This window comes from Nothobranchius furzeri, chromosome 10, assembly GCF_043380555.1.
Source record: "Nothobranchius furzeri strain GRZ-AD chromosome 10, NfurGRZ-RIMD1, whole genome shotgun sequence".
Classification (NCBI taxonomy): domain Eukaryota; kingdom Metazoa; phylum Chordata; class Actinopteri; order Cyprinodontiformes; family Nothobranchiidae; genus Nothobranchius; species Nothobranchius furzeri.
Genome location: NC_091750.1, coordinates 51,381,826 through 51,401,189, shown reverse-complemented (window position 1 = coordinate 51,401,189; position 19,364 = coordinate 51,381,826). Strand labels below are relative to the sequence as shown.

Genomic DNA, 19,364 nt, shown 5'->3' with positions numbered 1-19,364 from the left:
GTTGCCTGATGAAGGACAGAGACCTGAAACGTGGGGGGCGCAAATAATTGGGTGGAGCTCGTTGGTTGCACAAGCAGTACTTTAACTCCTTTGGCATATCTACCACTTTACGATTTGAACAACACATAAATTGGATGTGCATGCCAAAATGCATTGTCCAAAACTTTGTTGTAAAGAACAGAAAAAAAAGCTCACCAATTTATGGGCCAATGTTGAACTGATTCCAAGCTCCCTCTCCAGGGCCATCAGGGCCTGAACATCTGCCAAGGGGAAGATGCCATGGTGCCTGGTCTCCACACTTCCCCCTGTGGTCAGGACCTGAAGTGCAGCAACAGCAACAAAAAGGTCCTGCACCATTTTGGTGAGGCCGCACTGCTGCTGAAGGATTAATTCCTGTTTTACCAGGACTTCATGCAGGAGACTCTCTCTCTCTCTCTCTGTGTGTGTGTGTGTGTGTGTGTGTGTGTGTGTGTGTGTTTAACTTTATAAACCATCTTATATTAGTATGTATGCGTGGATCATGTGTGTTCGTATACTGTAACTGGCATGTGAGGACTGGTTGAGTGTAAACCATAAAAACCTTACATGTTGTGTTGTCCCTCTGCCGCCACTGCCCTGGAGAGGAGTTAGGGCAAACTGTAGGCACCTGGAGAGCCGGTTCCTCCCTCATCATCCTACCAGATGAAGAGGGAGTTGGAACTGGAACCCACTGGGTTCCCTGGTGACCCTGCAGGTCAATGGCCTGCCGCAATGATGTCCCCAGGGTCATGACATGCTGGAAGAGTGTGTAGAAGAGGGAGAGGAAGAAGAACAATGGTTTACAAAATGCAATTATTGACCTCAACACTGACGTAATGGCTCCAGAAGCATTTTTCTCCATGTGACTGCCTCATTAACCTTTGTAAATTTCCTAACATGTTTGAAACACCACACTTACATGATCAGCTACACTCAAACCCATTTGCTATACATGTGTTACTGTGGTACTTGATGAGATTTTCATTACCTGGTAATTGGTCAGATCAGGCAGAGGTACAGGTTATTGGGGAGGATGAACATTCTCCTCACCGGGGGGATGGCTGGGGGAGGGGGAAGCCCTCTTCCAGGGGTCTGGGCTTCATCCTCTGATGAGGATGGACATATACTTGGTCTTTGGAAATGAACACACAATACAATTTTTTTTCAGAATTAAACATTTATTTTAAGTTAATGAGTGCAAATTCAACACAGGCCCAAGAGGTGGAGGAATGGAAAGTTCACAAAATCCTTACTTAATTCTTCTTCTTTGAGGCCTTTCAATGGCTTCCGCCTCAGACTGGAGGTCTGTCTACTCCTCAGCAAGAGGGAGCTTCCTCCTCGCCTCATTAAAGTCGTCTGTGTTCATAACAGAGTAAATTTTCATGTTGTGTCACTTTATTAATTATCTTTATTTAATATCCCGCTCCTACCCACTCCCGCTGAATTTCTGACCATTACTGCTTTAAGAGAGCTCTCAAACTTGATACAACGTTTTGATTTTGGAAGGGATGTGAACCACGTAGACACTTGGCATTTAAACTGCTAATTGAAGGTCTGAGTTAAAATTGAACAAAATTTAAATAAAACATTGTGATTAAAGCAACCTTTATTTGCTCAATTTAATTATGACTATTTCAGTTTCATTAGAATAAAAATAAAACGCTACCTGTTTACTTAACATGTTTACATATGCAATGATTAAGCCTGTTTTTAAAAAGTGTAACTTATTAAATAAAAAAGGTAATCAAACAAACGGTATACTATTTATGTAATCAGTTGTAACAGAAGTTAAGGTGTATTCACTTCTGTTATTTGTTTCTTTTGTCGTATTTGTCACTTCCGTTTCCAGCTGAAGGTTCTGTTTCAGGAAACAAGTGACATCACGAAACTTCAGGTGTTCACGCTTTACGCTGATTGGCCGAAACTACGTGCGCGCGCCCGCTCACCTGTGCTACTGAAACCGCCTGAAAAAGCTCAGTCCCGCTCTCCCAACCCTAGTCACGGTGCAGCAGAGCAACAGGTGCGCAGAGGTTCACCGAGAGATCTTTTAAACAGAGGCCGACTGTGTTCTGGGTCATTTTACTTTCAGCACCCGGCGGGACGCGCGCGTTATTCCTATCAAGGAGTGAACTTTGTCAACTGCAACCGGAAAGCAGAAGGATTTTTGATCTATCGCAGTAGAAGGACGCCGGCTCTTTGTTGATTAGAAACAGCAGCAGAAGTAGAAAATGGCCAACTCCGGTCTTCAGATGCTGGGATTCGCACTGGCTCTTTTGGGAGCGATCGCGTTGATAGTCGGGACCATTCTTCCTCAGTGGAAGATGTCCGCTTTTATTGGGTCCAACATCATCACCGCGGTGTCCATGTATGAGGGGCTGTGGATGACTTGTGCCTTCCAGAGCACCGGACAAATGCAGTGCAAAGTGTACGACTCCATCCTTCAACTCAACTGTAAGTACAAAGAAATGGTAACCCAAACCCTGATCTGACATTCTCTGGGCTTGGCTCTTCTAGGAAAGGCTCATTGTTTTTGTTTTTTATAAGTATTCCCCTCCCCCTTCAACCTGTTGTCGTTTAGTCCTAATTAAATTGCTCTAGTTATTACCTTTTTTGCTTTAAACGTTGTTTAAAGTTTGGGCTCGCATTTAATTGATTGGTTCCACACAGGTGTGCGCTCTTACAAGCGATGGAATTAGGCAATTAGGGACACCTGTTAGAACGCAGGTGTCTTTTATATCCGCCATGTTTTTTTAACTGACGCCTACAGTCATACAGGAAGAACAGGTTTTTTGTTCCCTCTTAAATCACCTGGAAAAAGTTGGTTCACTAAGCAAACGGCCTAGAGCCATAGACTTTAAGATATTAAAGTTTTTTCTTTGAAAAGCTGAACTGTTTGGTTAAAGCCTTGGTAGATTTGATCTGGTGGCCATTGTCCTGCAGTCCTACTCCCCCGTCTGTGGACATCTCCATATTTTCTCATTACAAGGCGCATGTAGTTAAAGGTTAAACCCTAGTGGAAGCCGTTAACCAACCGGTCACACACACACACACCACCATTATCAGGGCTTTGTTAAAGAGGCCTTTGGTAGAGAACATTATTGCAATTCATTGAATGCATTTTGGAATTTGTGGTACCATAGGAAGTTGATTTAAAATATATTAAACTTTCTGGAAAAAATGAAATTAATGCAGATTTAGATTTTTAAATTCATTTATCTTAATCTCAATGACTTTAATGGGTAGTTGGGTGTTCATTGCCCTTGAACGTTTGTTGCCTGGGGGGAAACTGTTATGTACTTCCTTGTACAGTTTTCCAATCCATGTGCATTACCCTTTGGATCTCTTCACCTGCTGGAACATCTAGATGAAAGTTCAGAATAAAGATCTTTAGATTTTTGAGTTCTGGTGGACTTTCAGTCCACTTGGTTTTCAACTATGCTTCCAGCTTGTTAAAAAGTGGACTGAGAGTAGCAGGAACTGGGAGTGCCAATGCTAGTGATGAAACCTGAAACCTGGTTAGACCTGTTTTCAGGCTCTGTGCATACACACACACACACACCCTCCCCCCACTTATTTCTTCTGGCTGGAGCCGGTTTCTGGTGTGTTTAGGTGTAACGAAGACTGCTCAGTCCTAATGGAGTATTCTTCCAATCCTAATGGTGGCACCTAACGACCACAACAAGACGTTTTAAATGCATCTTTTGTACAGATTAATAACCACTGATTGTGTGACTAATGGGTGGATTAATTCTGTTCTGTTTACCTCTCCAGCTGCCCTTCAGGCCACCCGTGCCCTCATGGTTGTGAGCATCATCGTTTCTCTGGCTGGTATGGGTGTAGCCAGCATGGGAATGAAGTGCACCACCTGTGGAGGAGATGACAAGACGCGCAAGGCCCGCATTGCATTGACTGGTGGCATCATCATATTAGTTGGAGGTTGGAAATGTTGACTCGTATTTCTCATTTTTAAAGTGTCTACTGAAGTCGGTCATCGTAGAAACCATTTATGTTGCTCAGATTAGTGATGATCGTTTTCTCTGCAGCTCTTGCTTCACTCATTGCTTGCGGTTGGTATACCAATGACATCGTCCGAGCTTTTTATGACCCTTTCACCCCCGTAAATACAAAGTAAGTACTGCATCAGTTGGAATGATGTACAGTTTTAAGCTATTTTATTCTGATCTGATTTTTACTTTTCTTGTGAAGGTACGAATTTGGCGCTGCCATTTTCATCGCCTGGGCTGGAGCATTCCTGACTCTTGTGGGAGGATGCATGTTGTCACATTCCTGCCCAAGGAATAAATCTACACCTCGAGCCAAGTATCCAGTGTCCACCAAACCCCCAAGCACCAAAACGGATTATGTTTGAACAGGACAGGAGTCTGTTGCAGTTTAAAGGAACATTTTTAATAATCCACTTGGTTAAATCCAGATATTAAAAAAAGTGTATCCATTGAAGACGATGTTTCCTTTTTTAAAATGATCTTTTAGTTTCTATTGATGTTACTGTAAAAGGTTAAAAAACATGTTCCATTTTTAAACGGTGGCTTACTACAGAGCTAATTGTTCCTGCCATGTCTGGAAGGGCTTGTCCAGTGAAATTGGCACAAGGCTGAAAACTGTAAAGCACTAAATTAATTTATGTGAAGCCTGCTTTTTGTGTAGAAGGTGCTCTTCACATGCTGCATGTTACAGTGCATCAATAATGAAACGGCCTACGGAACACATGTTTTTAGTGGCATTTGTAGCTTTGTTTTATGGAAATTCAACAGACCCACTGCAGTTTTTCAATTTAGTAAAATTTAACACACCTGTTTGCCAATGTTTTTGCTGACTCATGAGATTGTGAAGATTATGATCTTGAGTCTGACATTTTTTATGTGTGAATTGGCTTAGCTTGTGTTAGTGTTTTTATGTTTTTTTTTCTATACGTTTTAAATTGTGATGTATGTTGTACATAAAATAAAATTTACAAAACTGGGTTTTGAAAATGTTTAAAGAATCTTTTATTTCTCAACTTCACTTTAGCCTTGATTTGGGTGTTAGTTTCCTAGGACTAAAGTCATTGCAAATGGCTGCTGAACAGACTCTGATTTCTGATCACCTGCAGGCAAAAGCATTCTGGCTGTCAGCCATCTTGCCCCAGGTGTAAATGAACAGCAATAAAATGGCCTGGAATTTAATCTGCTTAGCTTTTTCTCTGGTCAACATAAGCTATGTTTATCTCAGTTAGGGCTACAGCGCAATGTGTGTTTTACAAAAATTCTCCATGAACAGTTTTTTACTAGTAGAGAAATGAGCATTTTTCTCATTGTCCCCTCCCCGACCACAAATCTGTTTAATCAAACCTAATCAGCAGGGCGTGGCACTAGGCCTACACTTTGGTGCTACTGAATGTTGGTCATAAATACGTGCCTATTCATTTACTGCTCATTGACTATAAATGTCATGTTACTGGAAGAGTCATTACTGTTCAAGAAAGACTTTGAAGAAGAAAAAGGGTTTGAAGGAATAACCCCTGGAGTGTCATGTGGGTGGAGAAGTTAGGTACTGTAAGAGGCAGTGGACAACTTCATTTCATACAGTTCAGAGATTAAAGCTGTTTAATATTCCAACACCAGAGTCATTCACATTAACTCGATCTCTTTCTTGGTATTTAGTTGCAAAGTAAATGGAACATAAGTGGAACCAACACAAGTTTGTACCGGCTGCATAAAATCAGCCTTTTGTGACCTTTGATCATATAACATTTTATAGGTGTGTACTCAGTCAGGTAACAAAAGTGTGGGACGTTATAGAAAAGCTTAGATGGCCTGTGCTTCGCATAGCACCTTCCCAAGCTGGAATATAGCCTTCTATAGACACAGCAACCAAAATATCAACGGTGTTAGCAAATCACAAATAATCAGCATGTTAGGTGATGCTGGTGGTGGCTATGTTCTATCACTATAGCCATTATTTGTCCTCAAGGGACAACAGTGGCTCAGGAGGTACAGCTGTTGTCCAGAAGGTTGCAGGTTCAATCCCAGCTCCCACCATTAACTTGTGAAGCACTTTGTGACCTTTTTGTCTGTGAGAGGTGCTATAGAAATAGTTACTTACTTACTTACTTACATTAAATACTGTTGTGTCCTTGTCTGCTAGTGGAGGTTGGAGGAACTGGTGGCACCGGTGTATAGCAGGCCTTGCCCACGTCAGCTGTGGCTACACTGTAGCTCATCTTCACCAGAGTGTGAATGATTGTGTTGTGAAGCCCCGTGGGGATTTGTAGAACCAGAAGGTGCTTACACATACAGGTACATTGCAAGTATCAGTCTTTTTTTTTTTTGAATAATTAACACCTCTGAAATGTCTCCCAATGCCCTGAAGTTTTCTCTTGCCGGCCTGGGTTTAATTTATTTTGAATTAATCCAGATAATTTTTCTGATGGACAGTAATAAAAGAATACACACAACCACAACAGCTCGACTCTTTTCCCCTTTGTAGGATCTGGACACTTGTTATCCCAAAAGTAGCTGATGTTCAACCACTGTGCGGGTGTTTGACCACGACATACTGTACGCCCGCTGTTGGAGATAGAAATATTTTGCCTAACATGACACTGCATTAGTTATACCTGGTTTAGACCGCCCAGGTAGGAATGGAAGCCTTTTGAGGGCCAAATGGGTATATGTGAATTATTGTTAGGTTCTTAAAACGGCCCTCAACCCCATTTCAGTTCAAAGGTACACTTCCAAAACAGTTCTAGTTTAAATCAGGTCCATCATTACCAGAAGATAAACAGAACTGTTGGGTTTAATACTGTTCAGTAAGCCTTTGAGACAATTTTCAGTTCATGAGCTTTTAATAGGCGTATAAAACACTGGGTAAATTTGAACGCTTTATTCAGAGACACAGAACATTTCAGATGTATAACAGACCAAACTCGATGCATTTAAAATCCATGTCTGGACACTTGAGCTGACAGTATGGAATGGTCTAACCGATAGGCTTCATACACTCAAGATTTGAATCCAACCAGTCAAATGAGCTTAGTTTGAACCTTTAATATGAAGCTGACAAATTCCTAAGATTACACAAGTTATTTGCATACTCCCTTCATACCTTTCATGATACATAACCTTTGCCCTCAGGCGGCCAGTGGTGACAACACAAAGCAAACAGGTCTAACGGAGCAGAAACATGCTGGCCGTTTTACTTTAGAGCCATTAAAAAAAAAACAAAGCAAACAAGACTTGTTGGATTTGGACGGCTGACTTTAAACTTAAAACAATCTTGGTTGTTGATGTAGGACTTCGGTGATAATTTGTTTGATGGTTGGTGATGAGGTGACAGGATTGTATTGTTCTACAATAAAATCAGACAAAAAGAAACCGATTGCAACAAGAATGAACAAATACACTATCCTGTGACCATCTGTCATGAGTGGGTGATGGAGGTGTATAACATGCCAACAGTGCACCGTGACCCTCCAACACCACCTCACGTTTTCATTCAGAGGGGCTGAATAACTGAATGGAAACAGAATTAGGCACAGAATTAGGCTTCAGGGATGCTTGAGTCACAAAAAAATAAAACTATGGAGTTTATTATTTCTCGTCCTTCAGCGTCTGTCGCCACTTCCACAGCTCTGAGATGACCTGTAAGAAAAACCAATCAGCTGTAAATAAGGTGGTGAGAAAATGTGTCATCAGCCTAACTTTGTTAGCACAACAGGATAAGCATCATTTTATATTCTTAAACTTAAGTCCACACACTTTTTAAAGTTTGACTTTGTTGACACCTGGTGGTATTTAAAAGTAATTCCTAGAGTCACATTTTATTTAACTTTAAAAACCTTGTTGTCCTGACCATGAGTGCTAATAAAGCAGGAACGCCAAAATTAACATTACAATGAAGTAATCTTAAAGAAAACATGCACAGAGCAGTCAAAACAATAAAAATAAAATAGATCAACAGCACGCATCAACAACCAGTGCATTAAAAGGTCTATGTGACCGTAAAAGTCGGCGAGGACACATGAATCTTGAGCAGGAATTAAAAAGGCCCAACAGTCGGATTAGATTAGGGGCAGTTTGCTTCACAAGGTGTGCATGCATGCCAGGGCATCTGCTGGCTCGCTCCTGCTGGGGGTCTGGGCCCTAGGGCTTTTCTGGGCCTCCACCGGTGCCTGGGCACCCTTATGTTAGAAGTGGACTTGTCCCTCTTGTGTTTGTTTTGGGTAACTTTTCTCCCCCACCTCTCTTCTTCCTCCTTACCCATTTATTTGGCTCTGAAGGGATTCAAAATTAAACCAAAGCATTATAGCTGAAGCAGCAACACTTAAGGCCAGTAAGGCTCTCAAACACCCATTCTGACGTAACCAACAGTAAAATTTGAACTGGAACATTTTGCAGACTGGAGGCCAAGATGGCACGATCATGCTTTTTATCCCTGTGCACGGATGCATGAGTGTCGACTGAGGTAAACCCAAACATGATAAATCACAAAGGTCCAGGCGAGATGTGATGAAAGCATGAACCAACCGGACAGACTGAACAAAGGTTTTTATTGCACTGAGTCGTCAAGAGTTGTCTCCAATCACACTCACACGTCCAACAGGCCTCTAACCGATGCATGAAACTAAGTGAAGTGAGGACGGTTGAGGTTTACCTTGGAATCTGTCACGTTTTGACCGTGCTTACAGAAGTTCTCAAACTTGGCCTGAACTTTGGGTAACGAAACACCCTAAAAACACAAAAACCAATAAGCAAATAGAATTTTATTACCCAACTACAAACAAACTTGTTTAAAACTATGAATAAACGACAAACCTTTTTCACCGACTCCAACATCTTGGCCTTAATCTCAGAAAGCGACAGATTGGCTTTAGGAGTGGCTGGGCTTTTCTTCTCTCCTTTGCCCTTGGGGGTCTTCTACAAACAGACAAAAGCATATTAGAAGCAGGTAAACAAGCGTTGCTGTAAAAGGTGTGTTTGAGGAGGCCGCCTAACCTGCCCTGAAGTTGGAGTACTGGGTGCAGAGCTCTTGCCGTTCTGAGTCGGGGTCTTTGGTTTGGTTGGTGTTGGTTTGGCCTAAAAATAAAAATAATCACTTAGGAATCAAATTCATTAGTTAAACTCCCAAATATTTAGTTTCTGTTCACCTTGACAGGCGATTCCTCAGCCTCACTCTCTTCCTCCTCATCCCTAAAAAAACAGAAGGAAACTCAGATGAAGAACTGGTTAATATTGGGCGATTTGCATTCCATAAAGGACAAGCTTTTGATGCACCTATCGGTTTTTAACACGCTAAACTTAATTAGACACTGGTTTCAGTGATTCTAGATAGAAACATAAGCAACCCAACTCCACACAACACTCTGCTGCCCCCTGCTGTTCAGTAACTGCACTTAGTCTTGTGGTTCGGGTAGGTGGGAGGTCTACCTGCTTTACAACACCATCTACAGTGCCGACAGCTCAAAATGAAGGCTAGCAATTAGCTGGTGATGTCTCACTACGGTGTGTAATTTGGGACATTTGAAAGGCTTCTAATATTTTCTAACATCATCACTATACTCCATGAAACAGCTGATCATTCAGAGATACGCTCACCAGCTCCCATAAATCCTGTTAAATTGTTCCACAAACGTCACTTTGAGCTAAAATATTGATTCTAAAACAGGTGTGCTATTAGTAATAGTAAAAGACCCAACACTTACTCATCATCATCTTCCTCCTCCTCCTCCACAGTCTCATCCATTTTAATCTTCTTCTGTAGGAAGATCAGCAGTAGGCGGTCGTTAGTCACACGGGGATAAACATTTAGTAGAAAGTCTCCAAACCTGAACACACCTGGGATTTTGGAGCAGGAGATGTAGCCTGCCTTTTCTTTGATGGTTTCACTTCCTCCTCCTCTTCTTCCTCCTCCTCCTCCTCACTTTCATCAAAAGACTGACCTGTCTCCATCACTAAGAGCAATTTTGAAATAAGAGTTTAAAATAAAAACAAAACACTGGAATTTCCCATCAACTGTTTTTACTTTCAGAAACTTTTAATCTGAGCTATAAAATAAGCAGATGTTAGAAAAACAAAAATACTCACTGATGAGGTGTTGTCCACTGAGGTGCACCGGACCGGAACCAGCCTTCAGACGAAACACTGCTGGGGGTGTGATGGTGAATCCACCAAGACACACCTACAGAAACACCACATGATGAAAAAGTTTAACACGCGTGTTCCACAGACACACACAACCAGGGTCAGAGAGGTTTTGTCACGCTGCAGAAAGCCTTACTACCAGATGCATAAGGGGCATGACATGTTTTACATGAGCCAGCTAACCACAGGTCCTACTTGATGAAATAATCTTAACTTTAACATGAATTTTAATTCTGTGAACAACAACATCACCTTCATTTAGACAGAAACATGTTTTGGAGAAAAAAAGAAAAAGACTTGCAGCACAACCAGTGTGTTTGTTTCTGACCACAACCAAAGTCTGGAAGAAACCTCTGGGATGAGAGGCTAAATGTCTCCAACACATGCAGAAACGTCCAGTGGTCTTCAGCTAAAACTCTCAGGATGATCATGTCCAGGATGACTGAGAACTACACCTCTATGCTGCAGCAGCATTCAGTCAGAACAGAAAGTGAAACTCAAATGTAGCTGGATGCGTCGGACTTGCTGGCGCTCCGTGTTTTTATTTCTGCAGTGAGAAACTCACCTCACAGCGTCCAGAGTTTGTTCTTTCAAGCTTCTATGAAATCCACCGTGTTGACGTATTTTAACACGTGTCCTCTACGCTGCTGGAGTTAAAGTTTACACCGCGGAGTAAAAGCTCGGCAGACGCGTTTGTTTATGTTTGGCCGCTGCGCGCCGGGTGGGGGGACTCGGGGCTGCACACAGACAGCTGGTGTGATTAGCTCTGAAAAGCCTTGGTCAAAATGTGCAGATCGCGCTTGTTTTTCCACGGAGATCGCTGCGGATTCCTCTTCCGGTCGGCATGCTAGGAATCAAAATAAAAAACTCAACAATTCCGGGAAAAACTAACAGTTGGAACTGGTTCCAATCGATGCCCAACCCTACCCATTAGACGGAAAATATCAAACCGGTAAGATCTTCACCCCAGTGTCTCGCGAGGCGGAAAACTCAGTGAAAATCAGGCGCACAGAGCGAGGCATCTGCTGAGTAAAAGGTCATTCAGCTCGATTAGAACCAGCCCGCCCTCAGCCAGACTAATGCGTTTACATGCAACAAACCAACACAAGTCTATTTAAGGTAATGCCTTGTTTTACTGATGTGCATGTAAACGCACATATTGTCTGGTGGAGAGGCTCTGTCGTCTCACTATGCCAACACCCATGAGGGACTTTGTATGTCCTACAACATTTGTAAGGGTTCTAAAATGTCCACGGATGGGTCACGTGTTCATTGTGCTTTATTACATTTGACACAAACAACTTGTAGGAGACCCATTCATGATGCCAACATGGTCGGGGCACTGCTGTCACATGAAACTCACTAATAAAACATCTGACTAAAATGCAATAATTTAGTGTAGTTTTAATAGAAACTTTCTCACATTCCTGTCAGAGATGCAGCCCAGTGAGATGACAGACTTGACTGCAGAAACAGATTAGCTAAAGCTGACTGATACTCACACTTGGCAGGGTAGAGGGCTTGAGTGTAACTAGAGTCGCTTTGACCACTTGACCCTCTGCATCGCGTCCTTCCACCTCCACTGTGTGCAGTTCATCTTTTGTGCTAGGGTCCACACAGGCCTGCAAGAGCAAGAGGATGACCGAGTACTGCTAGGTTTACACAAACCGCTGCTGACTGCATAGACGAGCTGCTTTACCCCTCAAGCTAAAAGACAATTAGCTTGAAAAGCTGCAAGACTTCTTTGCAAAACGGTTAACTCTACAAACAACAGACCACATTATGTAGATACATCTGTCTAGTCCATCTAGGTTTTGGTACCAGCAACAAGCTGTGAACTCTTCATCCATGATCAATATGGAGTCCAGAGGAGTGCTTACAGTGGGCTTTTCCTCCCAGTGAAAAAGAAGCTATGAATTATAGAACTCTGACTTGCTGACCCTAGGCTGCTTTGGATGGAAAACCTTACCAATTCAACAGCGAAACTGCAGAATCTTCTGCAGCAAAAACAGTGAATCACAACCATCAAAGCTGATGAGGCTGCTTCTGATGGATTTGATTATTTAAACTCTCCCTTCAGAAATATTTATAAGTTTTATGTTTCAGTTGTTGGACATCCGTGTCTTTCATAGTATATTTACAAATAATTCATAAAAATAAGAAAAAATCCAGTGGGAAAATGTTAGAATTGTTTTGAAACAGAAAATATCAGGACAATTTAAAAGAAATGCAATACATTTACAAATTTACACAGCCTCGAGCAGCACCAGTAATTTTTCATTTGCTTGTTATCAAATTTTAAATATAAATTTAGATTATACCAAACAACTTTAACCCATTACAACATCGTTTTAACGTACCATCCTCAGATCAAGCTGATGCTCCAACTCGTCATCCTCAGGATTGAAGTGCCCCTCCTTTCCAGATTCCAGCACACACCCTGATGAGAATGGATCAGTTAATAGGGCTGTCGCGGTTGAGGAATTCCTCCTGCGGTGATTCAGGGTGGCTTAATATTGCGGTGTGCGATATTATTGCAGTCCTTTTTTTATTGCAGTACTATCTAAACATAATGTTTACACATTTAAAAAAGGTTAAAAATTGCCGTGCCTTCTTTAATAACACTTTACTGAATGCAGATCAAAGGGCAGTAACAACACAGATCGCAGTAACGTTTGTTTCTCCGACAGTCGGAGTCCGACTGAACTTAAAAACAACAAAATTCAGGAGAAGGTTAAACTTTTAAATGCAAATTTGGCTGCAGCATCCAACAAATGAGAAACAAGTCCCCATTTTGTTTAGTTGTTTAAAATCAAGCATAAAAAATTACATGTACCGGGCGCGCGCGCGCCGGGGGGGGGGGGGGGGGGGGGGGCTTTGCACTATCATTTCACTTTCACACACACAAATGACGGTGATTTATAGCTCGGTCACGTCCTTGTTACCTACAAGGAAAACCAGCATGTTAACCATATACGGTTTTAGAGAGGATCTGAGAGGGGTGGCAACATTTCCAGCAACACTGAAAACCCTCTCGGATGGTGCGCTCCTTGCACTAACGCACACGTACTTGCGTGCGACTCTGGCGAGCAAAGGGAATCTCTCCCTGTTGTTGCTCCACCATGTCAGGGGGGTTTCTTTAGGGTGGATGCATTCCTCCTGCAGGTAGCGAGTGAGCTCCAGCTCGGCTCAAGCTCTCTTCGGGACGGTTGCAGAAGCAGTGCTTGTCCGGGACTTCAGCAGGTCTCCGAGCGTTTATTATTATTTTTTTGCCGCTGGTGGCAGCTCTGTCTCGGCCAAGGACTCTGGCTGAGCAGCAGCTGACGTACTGAAAACCAAAGTGCTCCCAAAGGAGCGAAGTAACGTTTCGTTTTGATACCAGCGCAGCCATCCTTCTCAACATGCATCATTGAGTTGAACCAAGTTCAGTAATCGCGGTGGCCCATGATGCAGCGCGGTGGGCTTCTTCATATTGCGATATTTCATTTTTCCGGTTACCGCGACAGCCCTATCAGTTAATTTAATTTAATCTGGACTAAAGCTGCACACTTTTATATAAACTACATTCAAATTTAGAGCAACTAAATGACTCAGTCAGACAGGACCTGAAAGCCATGACGTAATTTCTGAGCCATTCTCAAACTAAGCACAGGAGGGAGCTCTAACTACTGAAATGGAAAAGCACAACACGTGGAGAAATAACCTAAAGAAAGAAGAATGGAGTCAGCCCAAAAACTAAATCATAAAACCAAAAATAAAAATGAAAGAAAAAATATTTTATAAGAGATTGTGCTTTAATGTGCTAACACTTTGGGGGCGTTAGAGTGATACCTGTAAAATAGTTTTAATAAGATTCTCAACATTTAGTAAAACATGAAAATACTGAATTACAAACGCTGGTCAAAAGCAGACCAGATTAAATAAACAAATCGTGTCAAACTTAATAAAATATTAGGGAGCAAACCGTTTTATTAATTTGTGACCTTTGAAAATTTACTTAAGGATCAGGATTTACAGCAGTAAACAGGAATCAGTGCAGCAGATGGTGATGTTACACATATTTAGATGATTAAACTAGTCCAACATGATTTCAGACGCTGCATTAGGCCCACGAGGATGGAAGCTCAAGATGGGAGGCAGCGCGTGTCCCACAAGCCACGTTGAGCTGACTTTCTAGACCAAAAAGTGACTTTTTCTTTAATCGATCATTTGTATTCAGTAAGCAGTACATTTTGGTGTTTCAACATCTAGCTAAGCATCAATTTGTGTGCGTTCAAAAGACACATTCACAGATATTGTCCCGTTAATGTAACACGAGTGCAGCCATGTTGAGACCACGTGTGTGACAAATAATCCGAGTCGTTCACCAGAACTCGATCAAACCTCCTGCAACAATACTTCCTAAAAGCTCGCTCGTGTTTCTTAATTAGCCAGATTACATCTACATTTAACCAGGGTTTACTGCAGCGTGTAGCTAACATTAGCCTAAAGATCAGTCTCTTGTCCTCACTAGCAATTTTCAAAACGCAGTAGTATTAAAAACGCGAAGGACACAAGCTTAAAATATTGTCTCACCGTAAAGAAATGTTTGGGGTGCCATTTGTTCGTCGTTCACTCCGTTCATTTTGTTAAATTATGGTTTTTACAACCAGCAACTAGCTTACTTTGAATGTGCCGCAAATGAAATGTACAGCTAACTGAACAAACGTGCTGCTGTTCCTGCTCTTCTTCTCTGTTGAAAAGGAAACTTAAAGGTTCCACTCTGCCCCCTAAAGGCCAGTTCCTGCTACTGCTGTTGTGCCACTGCTATAAAATCGAGTTGCCGCCACCTAGTGGAATAAAGCGTGTAATTGCTTTAGACAAATGTAATCTTGGCCATGTTAAAAAAGAAAGTATCACATTCCTTCTAGATTAGTTCATGTTTTTTGAAGACTCCAGGTCTGCTCGAGAGAAAAAAGTGATATTAAGGCATAATTAATAATTATTTTTTTCTAAGTAAAATGGATGCTGTAATCAGTGTGCTGTGTAACCCCCACTCCAATACAGAAGGGAATGTCGTGCCAGTGTTTGGTGGCCTCGCCTACGTCAGTGTGTCCTGTGTCAGATGTGGCTCATTACTAACAGTGTGTGAATGTATGTGTGCATGGCTGTATGACTGGTTGGCTGTAAAGCACCTTGGGGGTTGTAGAACCTTATATGGTGCCCTATCAAATACAGTCAATTTTATCTCTGACATGCTTGATTATGGTAAATGATAAATGGCCTGTATTTGTATAGTGCCTTCTTAGGGTTCTACAACCCCCATGGTGCTTCAAAACACAACACACACATTCACACACATTCACACGCTGGTGGGGTTGAGCTACAAAACCTTTGTTGTCTTCTAACTCCCTCTCATAAACCAGACAGACATGTAAAATGAAACAGAATCAAGTTGAACAATTTAAATATTTATTATTGTGGCTTCAAATGACTTTCTGCATATTTTTTTCATTCCAACAGAACGACCGTTTCCACCAAAGAAACTAGACATCCTGGTTTACACAAGAACGTGCCACATAGCATAGAGCTGCTCTGCTCTGGCTGCAAAAAGAACAATAATAAATATTTCAGTGTTAAAAATTCTATATCCCAGCAAGTTTTCTGTAATGGTGCTTTTAAACATGCACCGACCTGCGGGGAACCACAGGAACCTTCATCTGTCTGAACTTTATATGCATTGATGTTCCAATTTGCACAAAATAGTTCATAATCATTAGAACTGTTGTATTACATCACAATCCAAACATGACTTTATGGAATTTTCTTCAGAAAATTCAATAAACATGTTTCAAATGTCTAAGACATTTAATTACCCGTCAGTACTGCAAATATGTTGCTTTGAACATCTTGCCGAATTTATTTTTGCACAATCTTAACAGAGCTACTCGACAACTATGGGATTTTATGAGAATGCCCTTTTTTTAATGCTAAAGCACAAAAAGACAATGTAATCACAGCAAAGACCCACCTTTAAGTCTTTTCTCATTCTGTAAGCATGACATGTACGAGCACAAATCGTAAAGATGTGAGACGGACTCAACGCAAAAGTATGAATCACCAAATCAGAGGAATGGATAGCGAACTTTTCAACACTGTCAGGCGTTTAAGCTAATGAAGAAACATATGTCTTCATGGTCAAGCAAATATTTGAAGATAAAAAAACTCTTTGAAATCTATGCAGGTATTTTTGAGAAATAAAAAGGGAAAATAAAGACAGCAAAAACAAATAGCTTGTAGCTTCTTGAACTCATGGCTCGTCTAAGATCTGGAGCAGCTTTGTAATGTAGGAACATCTTCATCTTTAAAAGTCTGATCTTTGTCATCGCTCTGCTGCAAACAGAAGTGTCGACGTCCAAGCCCGTCAGAAGGTTTGCTGTGTTGTGTGTGGAACTCCGCAGGAAGGCTAAACGTGTTCCACTCCAGTCCTTTTATTAGTGTCATTGGTTGTATCCAGCGCTCAGCTGGACCCAACAGGAAGAAGAGGAGGGACTGGAGGTACTGCACATATGCACCCATGCACACACACTCGCACACACACTCAGACCAAGCCCTGTCATTTCCATGTTTCGATCTTCTTGTTTCCAACTTGTCCTACATCACATTTTCAAACAGCTGCATGGATCTCATCATGTTTTCATCCTGGAGAGAGCGAGAGAAATGGTATGCTCCATCAATGGGACATACAGTATACTACTGCCTATGGGGTCAATTATAAAAGTCAGATGGGTCAGGAGGTCCCAAACTAAAATGTTTTTGTATTTCTGCAGATAAGTGTTCAAAAACATAAATAAAACAAGCAGCCTTGAAATCTCGACCGTCAGTTGTCAAAGCAAAAATGATTTTGTTCTGAATGTCAGTCTAGCCACGCTCCACTGGAAACCCTGTGGCCAGACTGGTGGCTGGCCAATCACAGCGCTCTATTGGTTTGTTTGACGGGATGATGCAACAAAGCAAAACTAAGATGACGACGGTTTGTGACTGAGAACCTGCAATTCCTTCATACCAATAAATCATTTTTTAATTCAATCACATGTTTAAAAGCCAACAAAACTTAACTACACCATGATACTGCCAACTTTGTGTCTCACTAGTTAGATATGAGAGTATGCACATTTTTTGTGTTTTTAAGAGAAACTCATTAAACTTTATATGGGCATTTGTAAGATTCACATTTTCTCTGTACTCTGCCCTAATATTTTCTTTACTTTGGAATTATTGACAATTGAATGGTGAAGGTTGAACCAAACATTTACTTGACAGTGAATTGGAGAAGTCCAAATTAAGTGCAAATTCAGATGTTGGATAATTCTGCTGGTGAATGTTCAGGTATCCACTAATCTCAGTATATTCAACAAAAGGTAGCTGACCTTTGTAAAAGTTAATTGGTAGATGTTCCTTATTCCACATGGGTAGTTCTATCAACTCAAAATAAAAAGTGCAGCTTTCCAAGCTGCTAAACTGCAGTTTGTTTTTGTTATTATTACAAAGAATAGGTAAAGAAGCTTTTTCTACACTTTTCAAGTTTGGTTCGTTACCAATTTTTCGTATTGGATTGATTAACTGGATTTTATTAAATATTACTTATTTGAAAAATCTTTAAGAACTGTCAGAAAAAGGCCAGCTGGTTTAGTTTGAACCCATTATGATTGAATCATTTCCTTCAACGACACCTTGCATATTTCCACTGTAGGTCCTTAGTTGGTACGTTTTAATCTAAGCAGCTTTTATACGTATTCAAAAAACACAAATTATAATTATGATAATCTATGAAATCCAAAGGGTTAATTCTGAAAGTACCAAGTTATGCTGAAACACGGACACTAACTCAATTATTAAATGTCAGCACTGTTAACTTTTCAAACTCAATCAACAATAGTTAATCAGGGACAAAATGTCTTTCTTTGGTGCAGTTCTTCATGTATTTTATGTCTTTTTCTACATTAAAAACAAGAAAAACACTTACCTGCTGGCAGGCTATAATAAACTCCTCCAGTGTCACCACTCCGTCTTTATTCTTATCCATTTTCTGCGATCAAAACAAATAAAAAAAATTCTTTTGGATAGTGTCAATGTTGGGTTGCAGGCAATCATAGTGTTGAAATATGGTGATCTCATTTGTTAGAAATGAACCTGAAAAAAGGCATCCACATGCTGCTGGGGGACGTCCCCCTTTAGCGCAGGGTAGGTGTACTTGCCCATCATGTCATAAATAGCCCTCACAATCTCTGTCATCTCCTGTAGAAACACAACGTTCATGTAGAACCGTAACAAAAACACAGCTCGGTCCGTAACTCTAAAGTCTCACCTCTCTGTTTATGTATCCATCTCTGTTAATGTCATAAAGATGAAATGTCCACTCCAGCTTTTCCCTCAGAGTGCCCCTCAGCAGAATAGATAGGCCCATCACAAAGTCCTGTCAACAATAGCAGTGCTGCGTCAGCTGTGGTCCACGGTGTACTAACACTCATCTTGGGCATGAATGTCAGTGTGTCAATTTGAAGCTTACTGATTCAACCCGTTCTTTTTCTTGGGTTTAATTTTGACTTTAAAGAGTAAGTCACCCCCCAAATCAACATTTTTTTTGCTGATAAATGTGTGTTTAATCGCACTGTAGACATGTGTAGTCAATAAATTGGCACTTTAGTTAACTTTTAAATATTCTGCCTAAAACTGTCAGAGTTGTGCCCTCTTCAGGAAAAACTGTGCTACATTTGAATTTAAATATGCCATTGCTACTGGCTAAGGGGTACCCTATGATATCAGCTGGTACCATATGATGCAACAATGTCATTGTGAGTCTGTGTGTGTATTTGTTAGTGGCTCCACCCTTTTGTTCTGCCAGGCAACAGCATTTTTTGCATTTTTCAAACAGGAAGTGGGATTGGAGTAAAACTCTGCTAGAGGGTGACTTGCTCTTTAAATGTAAATTAAAAAACCTAGTTATAAAGAATACATTTTGAGGAGTCTATGTGTGGCTTTCAAACCTAAAACTAATGTACCAACTATCAAGCACGGTGGTGGTAACATCATGCGGTGGTATCCATGTGTGTTGCATCAAGTGAAGTGAGCGACAACGAATGAGGACATTTGCATAAAGTTAGGACAATGATCCCAAACTCAGAACCTGCTCATGCTTGGGTAATGTGATAAAACTATATAATAAAT

General features: G+C 41.1%; 3 protein-coding genes across 11 annotated transcripts in view; 1 reads left to right on the top strand and 2 right to left on the bottom strand.

Annotated features, from left to right (window-relative positions):
- Positions 1-1,913: 1,913 nt before the first annotated feature.
- Positions 1,914-5,009, top strand: LOC107386612 (claudin-7-B). The gene is made up of 4 exons (XM_015961137.3): positions 1,914-2,469; positions 3,790-3,954; positions 4,062-4,146; positions 4,225-5,009. Exons 1-4 carry the CDS (start codon positions 2,247-2,249, stop codon positions 4,385-4,387), a joined length of 636 nt encoding a protein of 211 aa, XP_015816623.1. The 5' UTR covers positions 1,914-2,246; the 3' UTR covers positions 4,388-5,009.
- Positions 5,010-6,885: 1,876 nt separating this feature from the next.
- On the bottom strand, positions 6,886-14,913 carry npm1a (nucleophosmin 1a). 2 transcript variants are annotated; one of them, XM_054730652.2, is made up of 11 exons: positions 14,733-14,913; positions 12,518-12,597; positions 11,660-11,779; positions 10,101-10,194; positions 9,852-9,967; positions 9,719-9,771; positions 9,164-9,206; positions 9,012-9,092; positions 8,832-8,930; positions 8,671-8,745; positions 6,886-7,658 (listed from the first exon to the last, which is right to left on the bottom strand). In XM_054730652.2, the coding sequence occupies exons 1-11, from the start codon at positions 14,779-14,781 to the stop codon at positions 7,608-7,610; spliced, it is 861 nt and encodes a 286-aa protein (XP_054586627.2). In that variant the 5' UTR covers positions 14,782-14,913; the 3' UTR covers positions 6,886-7,607. The 2 variants fall into 2 exon arrangements, with proteins under 2 accessions (XP_054586627.2, XP_015816622.3); XM_015961136.3 differs by having other exon boundaries at positions 8,832-8,933; positions 14,733-14,912.
- A 678-nt stretch (positions 14,914-15,591) lies between these two features.
- kcnip1b (Kv channel interacting protein 1 b) overlaps positions 15,592-19,364 on the bottom strand; it is a 35,489-nt gene continuing 31,716 nt past the window's right edge. For all 8 annotated transcript variants that reach the window (XM_070555323.1, XM_054730655.2, XM_015961130.3 and 5 more), the window contains 4 exons: positions 18,505-18,612; positions 18,330-18,434; positions 18,163-18,225; positions 15,592-16,838 (listed from right to left, as the gene is read on the bottom strand). In XM_070555323.1, the coding sequence (XP_070411424.1) occupies positions 16,791-16,838; positions 18,163-18,225; positions 18,330-18,434; positions 18,505-18,612 (324 nt within the window). In that variant the 3' untranslated portion in view covers positions 15,592-16,790. The remainder of the gene's footprint in view (positions 16,839-18,162; positions 18,226-18,329; positions 18,435-18,504; positions 18,613-19,364) is intronic.

Coding starts and splice junctions, on each gene's coding strand:
- LOC107386612 (XM_015961137.3), top strand. CDS start 2,247: ATGGCCAACTCCGGTCTTCAGATGCTGGGATTCGCACTGGCTCTTTTG. Junction 3,955..4,061: donor CATCATCATATTAGTTGGAG/GTTGGAAATGTT, acceptor TTTTCTCTGCAG/CTCTTGCTTCACTCATTGCT. Junction 4,147..4,224: donor TTCACCCCCGTAAATACAAA/GTAAGTACTGCA, acceptor TTTCTTGTGAAG/GTACGAATTTGGCGCTGCCA.
- npm1a (XM_015961136.3), bottom strand. CDS start 14,781: ATGAACGGAGTGAACGACGAACAAATGGCACCCCAAACATTTCTTTAC. Junction 9,207..9,718: donor GAGGAGGAAGATGATGATGA/GTAAGTGTTGGG, acceptor CTGTTTTTTTAG/GGATGAGGAGGAAGAGAGTG. Junction 7,659..8,670: donor AAAACGTGACAGATTCCAAG/GTAAACCTCAAC, acceptor TTTTTCTTACAG/GTCATCTCAGAGCTGTGGAA.